The sequence below is a fragment of the Mobula hypostoma genome, chromosome 5 (genome assembly GCF_963921235.1).
Source record: "Mobula hypostoma chromosome 5, sMobHyp1.1, whole genome shotgun sequence".
Taxonomy (NCBI): Eukaryota; Metazoa; Chordata; class Chondrichthyes; order Myliobatiformes; family Myliobatidae; genus Mobula; species Mobula hypostoma.
In genome coordinates this window covers 111976598-111994194 of record NC_086101.1, presented here as the reverse complement: position 1 = coordinate 111994194, position 17597 = coordinate 111976598, and the positions used below count along the sequence as shown (strand labels likewise).

Genomic DNA, 17597 nt, shown 5'->3' with positions numbered 1-17597 from the left:
TAAATGTCCTCAATGGTGGGTAGTGGGTTGGAGATACGTCTCTACCAAAGGTAGTCTAATGCACTCCTCCCCTCCATTCTCCTTCAGGCCACTCTTGGGCAAGATGGCCCACCTACCCCCCCCCACCCCCAAGTCACGTGAAGCCATGATAGCAGATGGTGGATGGTTGTATGAGCAGCTGGTGCATATCACAAGTTCTGGTTATGCAACCACTGACGTCAGGCAGACAATCTCTGAAGAGTATTCATAATGGCTGGGGTTACCCCTCTTGTAAAGATGCTGTCAGAAGGCAGCAATGGCAAACCACTTCTGTAGAAAAATTTGCCGAGAACAATAACGGTCATGAAAAGACAGTGATTGTATATGACATACAGCACTGCACATGATGGGGAGGGCTCAGTTTGTGAATTCCAGCAATTGGGGATCAACAAGAACAGCACGCAACAAAAGAAATCAAGTCACAAGATGGATTTATTGAGATAAATTAATTTAAGATAACTGAGTAAACAGGTATTCATTATTAATATCAGTAACATTTTCTTTTAAAAAACAAAAGGCAGCAGGCTTGGGTTTCCTCAGAGTTTGCTGATATTCCCAAAACCATAGAGATTTATCTCCTGGCTAGCTTTACTGAAATTAAATCAACATCCCTACCTCCTGGGTTTTATCTATAAATTAGGTCAAACTCACCAATGGGTATACAAGGGCAGTTGCTATGCAACGGGAGGCAAGATAATGCTTTAATTCCCACTGCAGAGAGGCAGCTCCAGAATGCAGATGTGGAAAAAAAAAACATGATTGTAGCCACTAAAGAAATTTGATTAAAGTAAATCTGGCCAGATTGCAAATTAGTTTAAGTGTCAATAAGATGAATGGTTTCTTCCACCTGTGTTCCGGCCTGCCGGTTTGCCCAGCTATTCTGCGACATGCTTGAAAAGACCAACTTACAAAGGGAGCAGGAACCATTTTGAAATGCTTTGTTTAAAAAGGAAAGCTCGAAAATGGAGTTTCCATAAATGGGGGCAAGGTTACATCATCTGGTGTGATTTAGTAAGTTCCTATATAAGTGCTTTAGAGAACAAGTGAAATTGGCATCTCATCTCACACTGTAGAACACTATCCATTTCTATAAGCCCACTATACTGGTTTAAAATACAATCTACTCCCCTTAGTATGGTGCAGCTTGTGGGCGTCAGCTCTTGTGTAAAAATTTGTGTTTGTAATAATGGGGGAATTTCCAGCTTCTTGGAGACCCAAGAGGTTGTCAGGAAGATGGGTTTAAAGCGAGGGCTCGTATCTAGAAATTATACTCAAAATTGCTGTCAATAGATTGATGGGAAATGAGAATTTTTTCCCCCAGATTTTCCACAAGAATAGATTATTTCAAACTAGAGTTGATCCAGGATTAGAGAGAATGTTTATGGATAAAATTCAAAGGCATGGAACTAAGCCAGGGGTTCCCAACCTCTTGTGGCATGGAACTAATGCCATTAAACAAGGGATCCATGGACCCCAGGTTGGGAACCCCTGAACTAAGCTCAACCTTTTTAAGAAAAAAAAGAAACAGCACTGGCAATAAGGGCCACTTGCTTCCTGGGTCAAGAGTTAGTGCATTTTATTCTGCAGGTTCTGATTAGAGAAAAATGGGGAAATCTCCAGAAATAATGTTCCACTCTAGACAGCTGGTCAGATGCTGCCTGACCAGCTGAGTACTTTGTTTCTTAAGATGATGTGTGCCCAGCCTCTCCAGTACCAGAATATTAATTAGTATGTCACTGGAAATTTCTTCATGGTAAGGAATGAAACTTGAAGTTAGAAGCAATGGATGTTCCTGTATGATCTATCTCCATTACTGGGTGACAGGACACAGATACATCTCTAAAGGAGGCGTAAGGCACCCCTTCCCTCTGCTAGCCTACAGGCCAGCCACAGACAAGATGTAGCAGCTGCTTAGCCCCCATTCCCCCAATCAGGGTGATGTGAAGCCATGGGAGCAGGTAGTGGATGGTCGTATGAGCAACTGGTGCATATCACAAGTCCTGGTTATGTGACACTGATGCCAGGCAGACAATCTCTGAAGAGTATTGATAACGACTGCAGTCACCTGTCTTCTAAAGATTCTGCCCAAAAGTACTAATTGCAAACCACTTCTGTAGAAAAATTTGCCAAAAACCTTGGTCATGGATCATGATCACTGTCATAGGACATGGTGCATAATGGCGATGATGACTAGAAGTTGCAGCCACTCAAGATAGTAGTCAACAGCTTCACATAATCTAGACTGGCAAGTCAACTCTATTTCACCCCTATTTCATCAAATGGCCCTGTATATCCATCACTTCACAACAGCAGACCGAGTCTTTGGCCAGCAGCTGCAAGTTTGCCTCAGTGACATGAAATTACACACCCTTCCACTGAGGGAGGCAGAAGTTATAAAATGAGTTCTGATCAAACAAGTCCAGTCTCTTCCAGGCAACCCAACCTTTTCGTTGAGCATATTCCTTGTCTAGGGTCTTCCCAGAATAATGAGGGTCCAGAACAAGCAGGTAGTGGTTCTCTGACCCTGTGTAAACTCCCAGGATTCCCTTTGATGCACTGTCGCTGTCTCCGCCCATCATGACCGGGGACCCCAATGTGTCAAAGTGCGAGTGAAGCTCTTCTATCTTCTGCAGCAGCTCTCCCCCTTGCCGCACATGGATGAGCTTGCAGGGGACGTCGTAGAATTTGTCGAGGCACAAGGCAATTTCGAAGGAGCCAATCCACGTCTTGGAGTCAACGAAACTGTGGGGCTTGTCCTCCATTTCAACAAGGGCCACTTGCACCTCCCTCAGGGTGGGTACCTTGTGGTTCTTCCTGTTAGTCTGCTGTAATATTATCCAGGAGGAGAGGGTTTGCATTGTGCGGTACCCACAGCCCCAGCCACAGTCGTCCATGCCATCACAACTGTAGTGGTAATAGAGATAATCCCCTCGGATCAGGGACAGTCTGTGAGTATCAGACTCTGGCTCAGGAAGAGGGAGACCAGAATGAATATTCTTCATCAATTCCATGCTTAATCAAGGTTCTCTGACAACCTACCAAAAGAGACACACTATTAGTGATTAAAACAGATAAAGACTAGCTTTACTTATATGTACATGGAAACAGTGAAATGTGTTGTTCTGCATTAAATCAGCAAGGATTGTGCTGCGTAAGCCCACAACTCACTCACCCACTCTACACACTTTTTGAAATGAGGGTGGAAATCGGAGCGCCAGGATGGATGTACAAACTACTTATAGGTAGGGCAATACAAACAATATGCTGGAGGAGCTCAGCAGGTCAGGCAGCATCTATGGATAGGAATAAACATAATGAAGGGTCTCAACCCAAAACATTGATTGTTATTCCCATTTATAGATGCTGCCTGACCTCCTGCACTCCTCCAGCACATTGAGATTTCCAGCATCTACAGTACCTCTTGCATCTATCCTTAGACAGGGGCTGGACTGGAACCTTGATCTTACAGCTGGTCTATAAAGAAAGGCACTAACTGCTAAGCTACCGTGCCACCCCCTCCCCCATAAATCAAAAATAGACCACATAAAATGCAAAGTCACATAATGGCAAAACGATGCAGCTCCTGCCTCAGTTATGGAGACCCAGATGCAGTTTTCACCTCCAAGGCTGTCCGTGTTAGAGTTTGTATGTTCTCCTCGTAACTGAATGAGTGCTCCCCCCCACCAGCTCCGTTTCCTTCCACTTTCAAAAGATGAGATTAGTAGGTTAAATTCATTCTGCAAATTATTCCTAGGGTATGTAGATGAGTGGGAGAGCCGTGGGAGGAGAAATGTTGTGAATGAGGGGAGTATTTAAAAAAGGGATTGATAGCAGACTTCCTCCAAGAAGTAGGACTGGGAGGCCTGTGTGCCTCAAATAATCTGGTGAGTTGTGTTGGCTGGAGTTGGGGACTTGTACTTTGGATCTTGGTAGGGTCACCCATGCCAAGCAGTTCAAAGGGTAGAGGCCAGACTAAGGCTGGTTCACTGGTCCTCCAGGTTCAGGGGTTCAGCTCAGGGCTAACAACCCTGACCGCTTAAAGGTTCATTTAATGTCAGAGAATGTATACAGTATACATGAAATTCATACTCTTCATAGACATCCACAAAACAAACCCCATAAAATGAATGACAGAAAAATTGAAGTCCCACAATTGTCAAAAAACAATTGTTAAGGAAACTAATGAAGAATCCTTCTATACAAACAGAGATAGAGGACCTTCATCGTTGCCCTAAACGCCAGCAGTACAATGGCGAGTAATGCAGGCTTAATGTAAATTGGTGGTTGGTGGTCAGCATGTTTTCAATGGATTGAAGTGCTCTTTTCCCCCTTAGGACTATCAGGTGATTCTCAATCAGCATTCAAACTGATTGGATTGGTCTGTAAATGGGTATTAACAGCATACATCACAAGGGAACACTGAACCAGATGTGATTATGTACAGAATTTAAGGAAAAGGGAAGATGCAGGAGAATTAGCTTTAAGAATATACACAGGAGAATTATCTTGGCAGCCGCTGAACAGTTTGCAGCAACCACTAGAGGGAGCTAGATACCAAGATTAGAAAGATGAAATGACAGTTCTGGGTCACATGGACACTGGGGTGTATGGGGCATCCGGAGGGGTAGCATCTCTGGTGTATGGGCTTGTCTTGTCTATTCTGGGACAGCTCACCCAGCTTTGGTCCCCACCAGATACTCAGCTTTCACCTGTGGCTCCAAGTAGCTGTTTGCACATGACAGCGGCCACACCGATACACTGCTTCAACAGGTGGGCTAAACCAGGTGAGGGTAGCCAGCAGGCCTCAAACCCAGGTGCGATAGGGACACAGCTGTCCTAGCATGCAAAGTCAGGTCCAGCAGATTAGGCAGATGAGATCCAAAGGCCAGTAAAATGACACTGCAACGCTCTATGTAGAGCAAAGGACACGACAAGGCACAGAAGATGCCATCGTCATCCACTGCAACCAAGATCCCAGTTTGTGATGCTTGTTTGGAACTTATGAGGTTGAGAGCCCCACTGCAACGACTTGTCCACTTTAAAAAATCTCACACACGTTTCTTGTCATCGGACAACCACCACATAGACACTACTGTGGAATTCTGGTCAACACAATTCGCTCATAAGCTGGCACAGGGAAGACACAACTTAATAGCTTGAAACAGCTGGATACAGAGGACAGTAACCAGCATCATCCACACTGTGGATAAAGGCCTTAATGGAGAATGAGCTTGCAGGCACGTTAAAGATGTTGAAACACACGTAAGGTGTTATCAAACCTGAACAAAGATAATTTATTGACTTACTTGTGAATCTTTTTGTTCCGCTATGCAACGACCGAAACATTAAAAAAAATAAAAAGCAGCACCTTCTCTTATTTCAACATTTCAGAAGCTGGGTCAGGGGAGGCAAATGTCCCTGTACATCTGCTCAAGGGGAGCATATCCCCGCACATCTGCCTGTTATGTCAACAATATCAAAGGCAGCTTTTGGTGCCGGAGACCAGTATTCAGAGATGGTAATCTGTCATCACTTGAGCAGAAAAGACAGGAACCCCAATAATACTAATTACAAAATAAATACTGCTGCCACAAAACAAGATTTACAGCACACAAGATCATAGGACACACACGCAGAATTAGGCCTTATAGCCCATCGAGTCCACTGTCATTTCAACGTGGCTGATTTAGGCTCCCTCTCAACCCCATTCTCCTGCCTTCTCCCTATAACCCTCGGCACCCTTACTAATCAAGACAGTATCAACCTCTGCTTTAAATATCCTCAATGACCTGGCCTCCATGACCATGATAGTAAACTTTATTTAGATACAGTGTGGTCCTTCAAGCTGCATTGCCCAGCAACTCCTGATAATCCTGTTTTAATCCTAACCAAATCATGTGGCAATCTGAAATGACCAGTTAACCTACTGGTACATCTTCAGACTGTAAGAGGAAACCAGAGGACCCAGAGAAAACCCACACATTCCATGGGAAGGACGTACAGAGATTATTTAAAGAGGATGCTGGGATTAAACTCCAATGCTAAACTAATAGTGCTACGCTACTGTTATGCCCATTGACTTGAGAGATCTGAAGTAATTAACATGATCAATAAACTCATAGGTAAACACAATGAATAGACCTTGAGAGGCTTCCAACTTTTGATTCCAGAAGTAAGCTGGTCCACAGATCACTGTTGGTATGGAGGATGTTTTTTTGAAGGGCTGGAATTCAGAAGAATGAGGGGTGACCTCATTGAAATCTTTTGAATGCTGAAAGGACTTGATAGAGAGTGAATGGGGAGAAAACGTTTCCTGTGGTGGGAGAGTCCAGGACCAGAGGACACAGCCTCAGAACAGAGGGGCATCCTTTCAGAAAAGAGATGAGGAGGAATTTCTTTAGCCAGAGGGTGATGAATCTGTGGAATTTGTTGCCTCAGGAGGCTGTGGGGGCCAAGTCATTGGGTATTTTTAAGGCAGAGGTCAATAGGTTCTTGATTAGTCAGGGTTTCAGGGTTTGAAGGGATAAGGGGAGAAGGCAGGAAATTGGATCAGGAAAATGGATCAGCCATAATGAAACAGTGGAGCAGACTCGATGGGCCAAATGGCTTAATTCTGTTCCTATATCTTATGGTCTTATGACTTAATAAATTTACTTACTCGATTATTAGTGGGATGCTAGTGAGAGCAGCGATAGTTCTGAATTACTTGTCTGAGAGCCATTCTGATTTTCTGTCCGATATGTACAAAGTAAAGATGAATAATTATAAAGGCACACTGCAATCAATATTAACACACACACAGACACACACCCTGCATTTGAGAATGGAGCAATCATGCAGTCACTTTGTAGCTTATTGAACAACCATTAGTTCGTGCTTCTTTGGCCATTTGTAGATGGTGTTGATTTTGATATGTTTGTTTATGGAATTATCAGGAGGGAACCACGCTCCTAAAAATTCTTGTGCCTGCCTTGTGTTTTCCTGCACCAGAATCTTCGCAGAGTCTCAGTTAAAGTGGTGTCCTTCTTGGTCTTCGTGTACCGAGACAGTGACAGTGGATCATGTCTTCATAACACCATGCGTGCTCCCGTAAATGAGTTGAGAGTTTACATCCTGTCTGCCTTACGTAGAAACGCGAGCCAATAGAATTGAAAGGTCAACTGAAGGGTCGCCAATCAGGACCGAGGCAAATGAACACTCCCAAAGAGAAACACCAACAACTGGGCACCGAGGATGTCACCTCGACTGGTGATGAAATATCAAAAAGCTCAGTGAGCACCACAATATCAGAGATCGCAATGTTTAACAGGCATCTGGACAGAGGACTGTGTTCGGGGCAGCCCATGTGTGTTGTGGCTCTTCCTGCACCAACACAGAACGCTCAGAACTCACCATCTTTAGAACATGGGTGGAAACTCAAGCACACAGAGGAAACATGTAGTCACAGGGAGAACATGGTAGCTTTACAGTACAGACAACCTGGGTTCGTTTCCCACCACTGTCAGTAAGGAGTTTGTACGCTCTCCCCATGACCGTCGTGGTTTCCTCCAGGTGCTCTGGTTTCCTCCCACAGTCCAAAGACGTACTGGCTGGTAGGTTAATTGGTCATTGTAAATTGTCCTATAATTAGGCTAGGTTTAAATTGGGGGATTGCTTGGCAGCGTGGCTCAAAGGGCCACAAGGGCCTATTCCACATTGTAAATAAAGAACATACAGGCAGCAGCAGCAGGGATTGAACCCCGACTGGGGATTGCTGCCGCAGTAAACTTACTTACTGACTGTTAAGGCTGATTTATACTTGTGCGTACTAGCTTACGCCGTAGCCTACTCAAGTGGGCTACGCCGTTGTGAGCATTTATACTTGTGCGTTGGTGTGTTTGCGTCGCTCTGCAATTCACCGCCAAAACGCTAGTTGGCGGTGGGGTTTTTATGCCACTGTGTTGAGTTTCTTTGTGTTGAAACTCAACACGAAGAAACTCAAACTTCAAACAATGGCGACTGAAACTGAAGGATGGTGAATTTTCTGTGCTTGTCCGGCCACTGAGAGACATGGACGAGGAAATGCATTTCAGATATTTTCGGATGTCGGCAGGTAGATTTGACGATTTGGTTCATCGTCTCCAACCATTTATTTTGCATCAGCGTACGTACAGTATACTCAGAGACGGGCAATCACCATTCGAGTTTTAGCTTCAGGTGGAAGTCAACAGGCTGTAGCAGCTAGCTACAAACTGGCGTCAAGCTCAGGGTCCTCCATAATTTCGGAGGTCTGTAAAGCTTTATGGAAAGCATTGCAGCCAGAGTTCCTTCCCTGGCCTTCAGTCGCCCAATGGGAAGCTATTGCAGCGCAGGAGGAAATGCGATGCTACCAATCAGACCAATCACAGTTGTTTCAGTCTGCGTCACGTAGTTACATTTTGGGAGAGGTGCGCGTTAGGCTACGGTGTAGGGTTCGGCGTTGAGTACGTGGCTACGCTGTACATTTGACGCACAAGTATAAATCAGCCTTTACATTGCTGCCGTGTAGGGCAGCAATGAAGCTCCTCCACCCCTGGCTGTGTTCACAGCTTCCTGCGCCACGTCAGTAGCGTCCTCTCTGTTTTCAGCTATGCAAGTCCCGGGTGGAGACTCAGGAATCCTGCTGCATACGGATATAGGAAGATTTTTCACTACTGTTTCCGTAACAGTTTTGTTTTACCAGCCAGGGTTGTTAGCCCCAGCTGAACCCCTGAAACTGGACAACTGGTGGCTTCTACCCTTTGAACTGCTTGGCATGGGTGACCCTACCAAGAGCCAAAGCACAAGGCCCCAACTCCAGACAACATAGCTCTCTGGGTCATTGAGGCACACAAGCCTCCAACCCTACAACAAGGTTGTGTTCCTCTTGGAGGTGCTGCTGTAAAGCGATTGCACTAACCACTTCACCACCATGCTACCCCATGGCTTAACATTAGCAAATGGGATTAGTCATTGGTATGGACAAAGTAAGCCAAAGGGACTTGTTTCTGTACTAGCAACTCTACGCTCAATGCTTACACAAACATCTTTTTGTAGCTGATAAAATGGCAAGGTAAAGCAAAAAATTGTTGCTGCTTTTGGAGCAGTTCACTGCACACAAAGCAAAGATGATAATATAAACATTCAGGGGCCACATCATTAGGTACAGCTGCTCATTAACCAGCCAATCATGTTGCCAGCAACTCAAGTCTGAGCATCTCAGAAACTCCTAACCTCCTGAGATTTTCATGCACAGAAGTCTCTAGAGTGTTTGACAAACAAAAATCCAGTGAGTGGCAGTTCTGTGGGAGAAAATGTCTTGTTAATGAGAGAGGTCAGAGGAGAATGGCCAGACTGGTTCAAGGTGACAGGAAGGCGACAGTAACTCAAATAACCATGTGTTACAGTGGAGTGCAGAAGAGCATCTCTTCATGCACAACACATTAAACCTTGAAGTGGATGGGCTACAGCAGCAGAAGACCACGAACATACACACAACAGCCACTTTATCATGAGTAGGAAGTATCTAATAAAGTGGCCACTGAATGGATATTAATATTTTTAAAGCAAAAATTATATATTTGGTTATAAGAGTCACTTCAGCTACATCAGAGACTAACCAGTGATTTGAACTGGAGAGCACTGTCCTATGATCAGCAGCAGAAACTCAACATCTTTGGGGGTGGAAGCAAAAGATGTCAGCATTTCAGGTTAAGAGCAAGATTTTGACAGAAAACTTCAACTATTCAGTACAAACCCCATGCAGATCCTGTTGGACCCACTGAGTTCCTCCAGATTATTTGTTCCCCTGAATTCCAGCATCTACAGTGTCTTGTGTCTCCATAACACAATCCAATTCTCTCACGTCAGGGCAACACTGCAGTAGCTTCAAAATAGAGTTGTTAGGCACTTGAGGTAGTGAGTGTTTGTAATATAAACACACACAAAATGCCAAAGGAACTCAGCAGGTCAGGTTGAGGACTCAGGACTCACACCACTGGGTTCAAGAACAGTTATTATACCTCAGTTCCCTCGAACAGAAAAATCCTACAAAATTAGTGGATATGACCCAGTCCATCACAGGTAAAACAGTCCCCACCATTGAGCACACCTATACTAAGCACTGTCACAAGAAAGCAGTGTCATCAGGGACCTCCACCGTCCAAACCATGTTCTCTTTCACAGCTGCCACCAGGAAGGCACAGGCACCTCAGGACCCACACCACCAGGTCCAGGAAGTTATTATCCCCTCGACCATCAGACTCTTGAACAAAGGGGTTAACCACACTCACGTGCCCCATCATTAAGACGTTTCTACAACCAATTATCTTACTTCAAGGGCTCTTTACGTTTCTGTTATTTATTGCTATTTATTAATACTTGCATTTGCGCAAATTGTTGTCTTCTGCGCTCTGGTTGCTCTTTCATTGATTGTTAGTGTTACTATTCTGTAGATTTGCCGAGTATGCATGCAGGAAAGCCAATCTCAGAATTTTATAGGATGACATCTGATGGTCAAAGTAAATATTACTGTCTACGGAGTGGAATAAAAGCCTGAAATATAAAGCTGTGGAGGAAAAACATTAGAGCCCACTTCCAACCCAGCTTTCTTCTTACCAACTCTGCCCCCCGAACCATCATCCATCCCTCTCTCTCCGACTCCCTCCCAACGCTCTTCGGTCCCTCCATTCTAGAGCCACGTCTTCAACCCTACTTAATCCAATGATCTCCCAGGACTCTCCCCTCTGCCTCCCAGCCAGATGAGCAGCATAATTGGCCTACTCCCGCTCCTCACTTGAAGTCCGGCGGCATCGGCAGCAGCACCTCTCCCCCGCAGATCGTCCGGCCACTACCTGCCTTCCCTCCTTCCCGAAATGTCCGGGAGCTGCCGAGAGCCCGGATGCCAAAGCGTTTGGTGAACACGTGGTGCCTCTCCCTTCCAATGAGAGAGAGCGTTCGTTTTCACGTCATCCACCCCTCTCGACCAGTGCCTGGCTGGACCCGCCGCGATACGTCCCACGAGGGATTCAGCGTGGCCAGGAGGTAGCCAATGCCGACAAAGAAGCGCACCACGTGATCGCATCCCACGTGACAGCCAGTTCTCATCAACAAAGTCTTAAACACAAAATACCCTGCGGATGCTGGGGTCAGAGAAACACGCTGGAGGAACTCAGCAGGTCGGGCAGCATCCGTGGAAACGATCTTTCAACGTTTCGGGCCGGAACCCTTCCTCAGGACTGAACAGGGAAGGGGCAGAGGCCCTATAAAGAAGGTGGAGGGAGGAGGCAGGAGACCCCTCCTCCTCCTGGACCTTCTACCTGCACTGGATCTTTTCATCTCCAACTGTCTCAACTTCATGTGGAACAGTCTGTGCTCCAAACCTCTGCTGGTACTGCTCCCCAACTTTTCCTTCGCTACATTGACGACTACATTGGTGCTGCTTCCTGCACCCATGCTGAGCTCGTCAATTTCATCGACTTTACTTCAAACTTCCACCCAGCCCTCAAATTCACTTGGTCTATCTCTGACACTTCTCTCCCCTTTCTCGATCCCTTGGTCTCCATCTCTGGAGACAGACTGTCCACTGACATCTTCTACAAGCCCACTGACTCTCATAACTACCTCGACTATACCTCTTCCCACCCTGCCACATGCAAAAATGCCATTCCCTATTCCCAGTTCCTCTGTCTCCGCCACATCTGCTCCCAGGATGAGGCTTTCTGTTCCAGGACATCTCAAATGTCATCTTTCTTTAAGGATCGTGGTTTCCCTTCTGCCATCATCAGTGGTGCCCTCACCCGCATCTCCTCCATTTCCCGCACTTTGGCCCTCACCCCATCCTCCTGCCACCACAACAGGGACAGAGTTCCCCTTGTCCTCACCTACCATCCCACCAGCCTCCGGATCTAGCACATTATCCTCCGCAACTTCCGCCACCTTCAACAGGACACCACCACTAAGCACATCTTTCCCTCTCCACCCCTCTCCGCTTTCCGCAGGGATCGGTCCCTCCGCGACTCCCTGGTCCACACGTCCCTCCCCACGGATCTCCCACCCGGCACTTATCCCTGTAAGCGTAAGTGCTACACCTGGCCCTACACCTCCTCTCTTGCCACCATTCAGGGCCCCAAACAGTCCTTCCAGGTGAGGCAACACTTCACTTGTGAGGCTGTTGGGGTCATCCATTGCATCCGGTGCTCCCGGTGCGGCCTCCTCTACATCGGTGAAACCTGACGCAGATTGGGAGACTGCTTTGTCGAGCACCTTTGCTCTGTCCGCCACAACAGACAGGATCTTCTGGTTGCCACCTACTTCAACTCTGCTTCACATTCCCATTCGGATATGTCCATACATGGCCTCCTCTACTGCCAGGATGAGGCTAAACTCAGGTTGGAGGAGCATCACCTCATATACCGTCTGGGTAGTCTCCAGCCCCTTGGTATGAACATTGAATTCTCCAACTTCTGGTAATTCCCTCCCCCTCCCTTCCCCCATCCCAGTTTCACTCTGCCCCATCCCCCAGCTGCCTATCACCTCCCTCATGATTCTGCCTCCTACTACCCATTGTGTTTTCCCCTATTCCTTCTTCACCTTTCCTGCCTATCCCCTCCCTGCTTCCCCTCCCCCACCCCTTTGTCTTTCCCCTTACTGGTTTTTCACCTGGCACCTACCAGCCTTCTCCTTCCCACCCTCCCCCCAGCTTCTTTTTAGGGCCTCTGCCCCTTCCCTCTTCAGTCCTGACGAAGGGTTCTGTCCTGAAACGTTGACTCATCGTTTCCATGGATGCTGTCCGACCTGCTGAACAAAGTCTTTACAAAGCTGCATCCAGCTTGTTTCGGGAGGGTCTTTAACCCTCCTCTTCCTGGACATGTTGTCCTGATCTTCTGCCTTCAACAGTTAACAGCCGGCAGGACGTTGACCATCTAGACTTTGAAATTCCTCTCTCCTATTCCAACCCCACTCCTTCCGAACACTCGGTTCTCCATTCCTTCCACACTACCCCTAACCTCACTATCAAACCCACAGATAAGGGAGGTGCTGTAGTAGCCTGGCGGACTGACCTCTACCTTGCTGAGGCCCAGTGCTAACTCTCAGACACCTCCTCTTACTTACCCCTCAAACAGGACCGAACTAAGAAAAAACAGACCATTGTCTCCCCCACACCATCACCAACCTCTGGGGATCTCCCATCCACCGCCACCAACCTCATAGTTCCTGCACCTCCTACCCAAAATCCACAAACCTGCCTGCCCAGATAGACCCATGGTTGCAGCCTTTTCCTGCCCTACTGAACTCATATCTGCATAGCTGGACTCTGTTTTATCCCCCCTGGTTCAATCCCTTTCTACCTACATCCATGACACCTCACACCCTCTTGATCTTTTCAATGAGTTCAGGCTCCCTGGCCCCCATCATATTTTTTACTATGGATATCCATCCCCCACCAGGAAGGCCTCAAAGCTCTCTGTTTCTTTCTGGACACAAGACCCAACCAGTTCCCCTCCACCACCACCACTCCTCTGCCTAGCAGAACTTGTCCTCACTCTTAATAATTTCTCCTTTGGCTCCTCCCACTTCCTTCAAACAAAAGGGGTAGCCATGGGCACTCACATGGGGCCCAGCTATGGCTGCCTGTTTATCGACAATGTGGAACAGTCGTTATGTTCCAAGCCTACAGTGGTGACTGTCCCACAATTTTCCTACGCTACATCGCTGACTACATTGGTGCTGCTTCCGGCACCTGTACTGAACTCATCAATTTCATCCACTTTGCCTGCAACTTCCACCCTGCCCTCAAGTTCACCTGGTCCATTTCTGACACTTACCCTCCCTTTCTCGACCTCACTGTCTCTGTCTCCGGAGACAGCTTATCCACTGTCTATTATAAACCCACGGAAGCTCACAGCTGCCTGGACTACACCTCGTCCCACCCCATTACTTGTAAAAATGCCATTCCCCTTCTCTCAATCTCCCCGTCTCCACCGCATCTGCTCTCAGGATGAGGCTTTTTATTCTAGAACGAAGGAGATGTCCTCCTTTTTCAAAGAAATGGGCTTCTCTTCCTCCACCATCAACGTTGTCCTCAACTGCATCATTTCCATTTCACGCACGTCTGCTCTTACCCCATCCTCCTGCTACCCTACCAGGGATAGGGTTCCTCTTGTCTCACCTACCACCTCACCAGCCTCCGCATCCAGCACATAATTCTCCGAAACTTCCACCACCTCCACCTGGATTACACCACCAAACACATCTTTCCCTCCCTCCCTCCCTCCCCCCACTTTCTGCTTTCCACAGGGATTGCTCCCTACGCATCTCCCTTGCCCATTCGTCTCTCCCCACTGATCTCCCTCCTGGCATTTATCCTTGCAAGCAGAACAACTGCTATGCCTTTCCTACACCTCCTCCCTCAATACCATTCAGGGCCCCAAACAGTCCTTCCGGGCGAGGCGACATTTCACCTGTGAGTCTGTTGGGGTTATATACGGTGTCTGGTGCACCTGGTGTGGCCTCTTGTATATCGGTGAGACCAAACGTAGATTGGGAGACCGCTTCACCAAAAATCTACGCTCTGTCTGCCAGAACAAGAGGGATCTCCCGGTGGCCACCCATTTTAATTGCACTTTCCATTCCCATTCCAATATCTCCATCCAAGGCCTCTTTCACTGTAGGGATAAGGCCACACTTGGGTTGGAGGAACAACACCTTGCATTCCGTTTGGGTAGCCTCCAACCTAACAGCATGAACAGTAATTTCTCAAGCTTCCAGTAACGCCTTGCCCACGCCCCCCCCCCATCATTTCCCATCCCCTTGTCCCTCTCCATGTTATTTCCTTGACCTCCCACCCCGTCTGTCTGGTGCTGCTCCCCCTCTTTTTCTTTCTTCCATGGCCTTCTGTCTCTTTCACCAATCAACTTTCTAGCTCTTTACTTCATCCCTCCCCCTCCAAGTTTCACCTATTGCCTGGTGTTTCTCTCTTTCCTCCCCCCACTTTCATATCTACTCCTCAGCTTTTTCCCTCCAGTTCTGCCGAAGGATTTCAGCCCGAAACGTCGACTGTGCTATTTTCCATAGATGGTGCCTGGCCTGCTGAGTTCCTCTGGCAATTTTTGTGCGTTGTTTTGGGATTGGCTGGCTGATGTGATGTCATCTGTTGGTAACATTATGCTGTGTTCTCTGTACAGATGCTGCCTCACCTGTAGGGATTGGCATTTTATTTCCTCTCTGATCTGTAGTGTCTGTTCTCCCTCTTATATTTCTATTCGGTTTTATTACAAAGGGGATGTAGTTTAAGAACAGGAAGGTTTTTCCCAATCTGCCCGTTTGCTCTTAAGGCTTTGGACCCAAAATGTGAACAATTCTTTTAATTTCCACAGATGTTGCTTGACTCACTGAGTTCTGCTAGCAGATAATTTGTTTTTCCATATTCTGTTATACCTAGTCACTCGTATAACCACTTCTCCCTTACCACTTTCTACCTATCACTCACCAACCTCTGATTCAAAACTCCTCCTACCCTCTAATCTGGCTCCACCTGCCCACCATTCCCTCACTTCACCAGGTTTTGCCTAACGAGCCTCTGTTTCTTCTTTCTTTTCAAATCTTTTTATTCTTATATTATACAAAAAAATAACATGAGTACATTGAAGTAACAACACTTACACTGTCTCAAAAAAGACTATCTTAAAGATTGAAAAAAAATTTGTGATAACAAAAAAGACCTACTAAGCAGAAAAGTGAGAAAAAAAAGAACCCATTAGGTGTACAACCCCGGAGTCATGCGTCATACAAAAAGCTTCTAAAAATAAACATCAAGCCGCCAGCAAGAAAAGAAAACATACTAAAAAATTTACAATTAGATCGTGGAAAAAATTCTATCAATTAGCTCAAATGATAATAACGAGCAAATGAGCCCCATCTTTTCTCAAAATCAAATAAAGGTTCAAAGGTTCGACTTCTAATTTTCTCCAAACTAAGACATAGCATCACTTGAGAGAACCATTGTGACAAAGTGGGAGCTGATGTATCCTTCCACTTCAACAAAATAGCCCTCCTAGCTGTCAATGTAACAAATGCAATAACATGTTGGTCAGACACAGAAATACCATCAATATTTTGAGGAATTATTCCAAAAAGCACAGTTAATTTATTAGGTTGTAGATTAATTTTAAGTGCTTTAGAAATTGTTGAAAAAACCGACTTCCAGAACTGTTCCAATATAGAACAAGACCAAAACATGTGTCAGTGTAGCTATCTCAGATTTACATCTATCACAATGACTATCAACATTAGAAAAGATTTTAGAAAGTCTCTCCTTCGTCAAATGATAACGATGTACAATTTTAAATTGAATCAATGAATGGCTAGCACAAATTGAAGAAGAGTTAACCAACTTCGAAATCCGCATCCAATCCTCCGTCATAAAAGTCAAATTAAGTTCCTTCTCCCAATCCTGTTTAATCTTAGATAAAGGACGCTTATCCCATTGCAATAATAAATAATAAATTCTTCCAATAGAACCCCTGATTGAAGGATTCATACTCATAATAGTATCTAACAGGTCAGCCTCCAATATGTAAGGAAAATTACTTAAATATTTTTGTAAAAAATGTCTAACTTGAAGGTATTGCAGAAAGTGTGAGTATGAAAGAGAATATTTATCAATTAATTGTTCAAAAGACATCAGGAGTCCGGCCCTGTAGCTCAGAAGGGTAGGGAAAGGAAGAGGAGGGCAGTTGTAATAGGGGACTCGATAGTAAGGGGGTCAGATAGGCGATTCTGTGGACGCAGTCCAGAGACCCGGATGGTAGTTTGCCTCCCTGGTGCCAGGGTCCGGGATATTTCTGATCGCGTCCAAGATATCCTGAAGTGGGAGGGTGAGGAGCCAGAGGTTGTGGTACATATAGGTACCAATGACATAGGTAGGAAAAGGGAAGAGGTCCTGAAAGGAGAATATAGGGAGTTAGGAAGGGAGTTGAGAAAAAGGACCGCAAAGGTAGTAATCTCGGGATTACTGCCCATGCCACGCGACAGTGAAAGTAGGAATGCAATGATGTGGAAGATAAATGCGTGGCTGAGGGATTGGAGCAGGGGGCAGGGATTCAAGTTTTTGGATCATTGGGACCTCTTTTGGCACAGGTATGACCTGTTCAAAAAGGATGGGTTACACTTGAATCCTAGGGGGACCAATATCCTGGCGGGGAGATTTGCGAGGGCTACTGAGGTGACTTTAAACTAGAATGGTTGGGGGGAGGGAATCAAATTAAAGAGACTAGGAGAGAGGAGGTGAGTTCACAACAGGGGGATGGGAACAAGTGCAAAGAGACAGAAGGGTGTAAAATGAGGGTAGAAGCAAAAAGTAGTAAGGTGAAAAGTAAAAGTGGCAGGCTGGCAAATCCAGGGCAAAAATCAAAAAGGGCCACTTCTCAACATAATTGTATAAGGGCTAAGAGTGTTGTAAAAGCGAGCCTGAAGGCTTTGTGTGTCAATGCAAGGAGCATTCGTAACAAGGTGGATGAATTAAAAGTGCAGATTGTTATTAATGAATATGATATAGTTGG

The 17597-nt window shown here is 46.0% G+C and overlaps 1 protein-coding gene across 3 annotated transcripts; it reads right to left on the bottom strand.

Annotated features, from left to right (window-relative positions):
• Positions 1–262: 262 nt before the first annotated feature.
• Positions 263–10945, bottom strand: ufsp1 (UFM1-specific peptidase 1 (non-functional)). Of its 3 annotated transcripts, XM_063047598.1 has the most exons (3): positions 10832–10899; positions 6698–6769; positions 263–3074 (listed from the first exon to the last, which is right to left on the bottom strand). In XM_063047598.1, the coding sequence occupies exon 3, from the start codon at positions 3048–3050 to the stop codon at positions 2400–2402; it is 651 nt and encodes a 216-aa protein (XP_062903668.1). In that variant the 5' UTR covers positions 3051–3074; positions 6698–6769; positions 10832–10899; the 3' UTR covers positions 263–2399. The 3 variants fall into 3 exon arrangements, with proteins under 3 accessions (XP_062903668.1, XP_062903669.1, XP_062903666.1); XM_063047599.1 differs by lacking the exon at positions 6698–6769 and having other exon boundaries at positions 10819–10894; XM_063047596.1 differs by lacking the exon at positions 6698–6769 and having other exon boundaries at positions 265–3074; positions 10832–10945.
• Between the last annotated feature and the right edge of the window lie 6652 nt (positions 10946–17597).

Bases quoted from the DNA above. Each gene is read 5' to 3' on its own strand.
- ufsp1 (XM_063047596.1), bottom strand. From the start codon at position 3,050: ATGGAATTGATGAAGAATATTCATTCTGGTCTCCCTCTTCCTGAGCCA.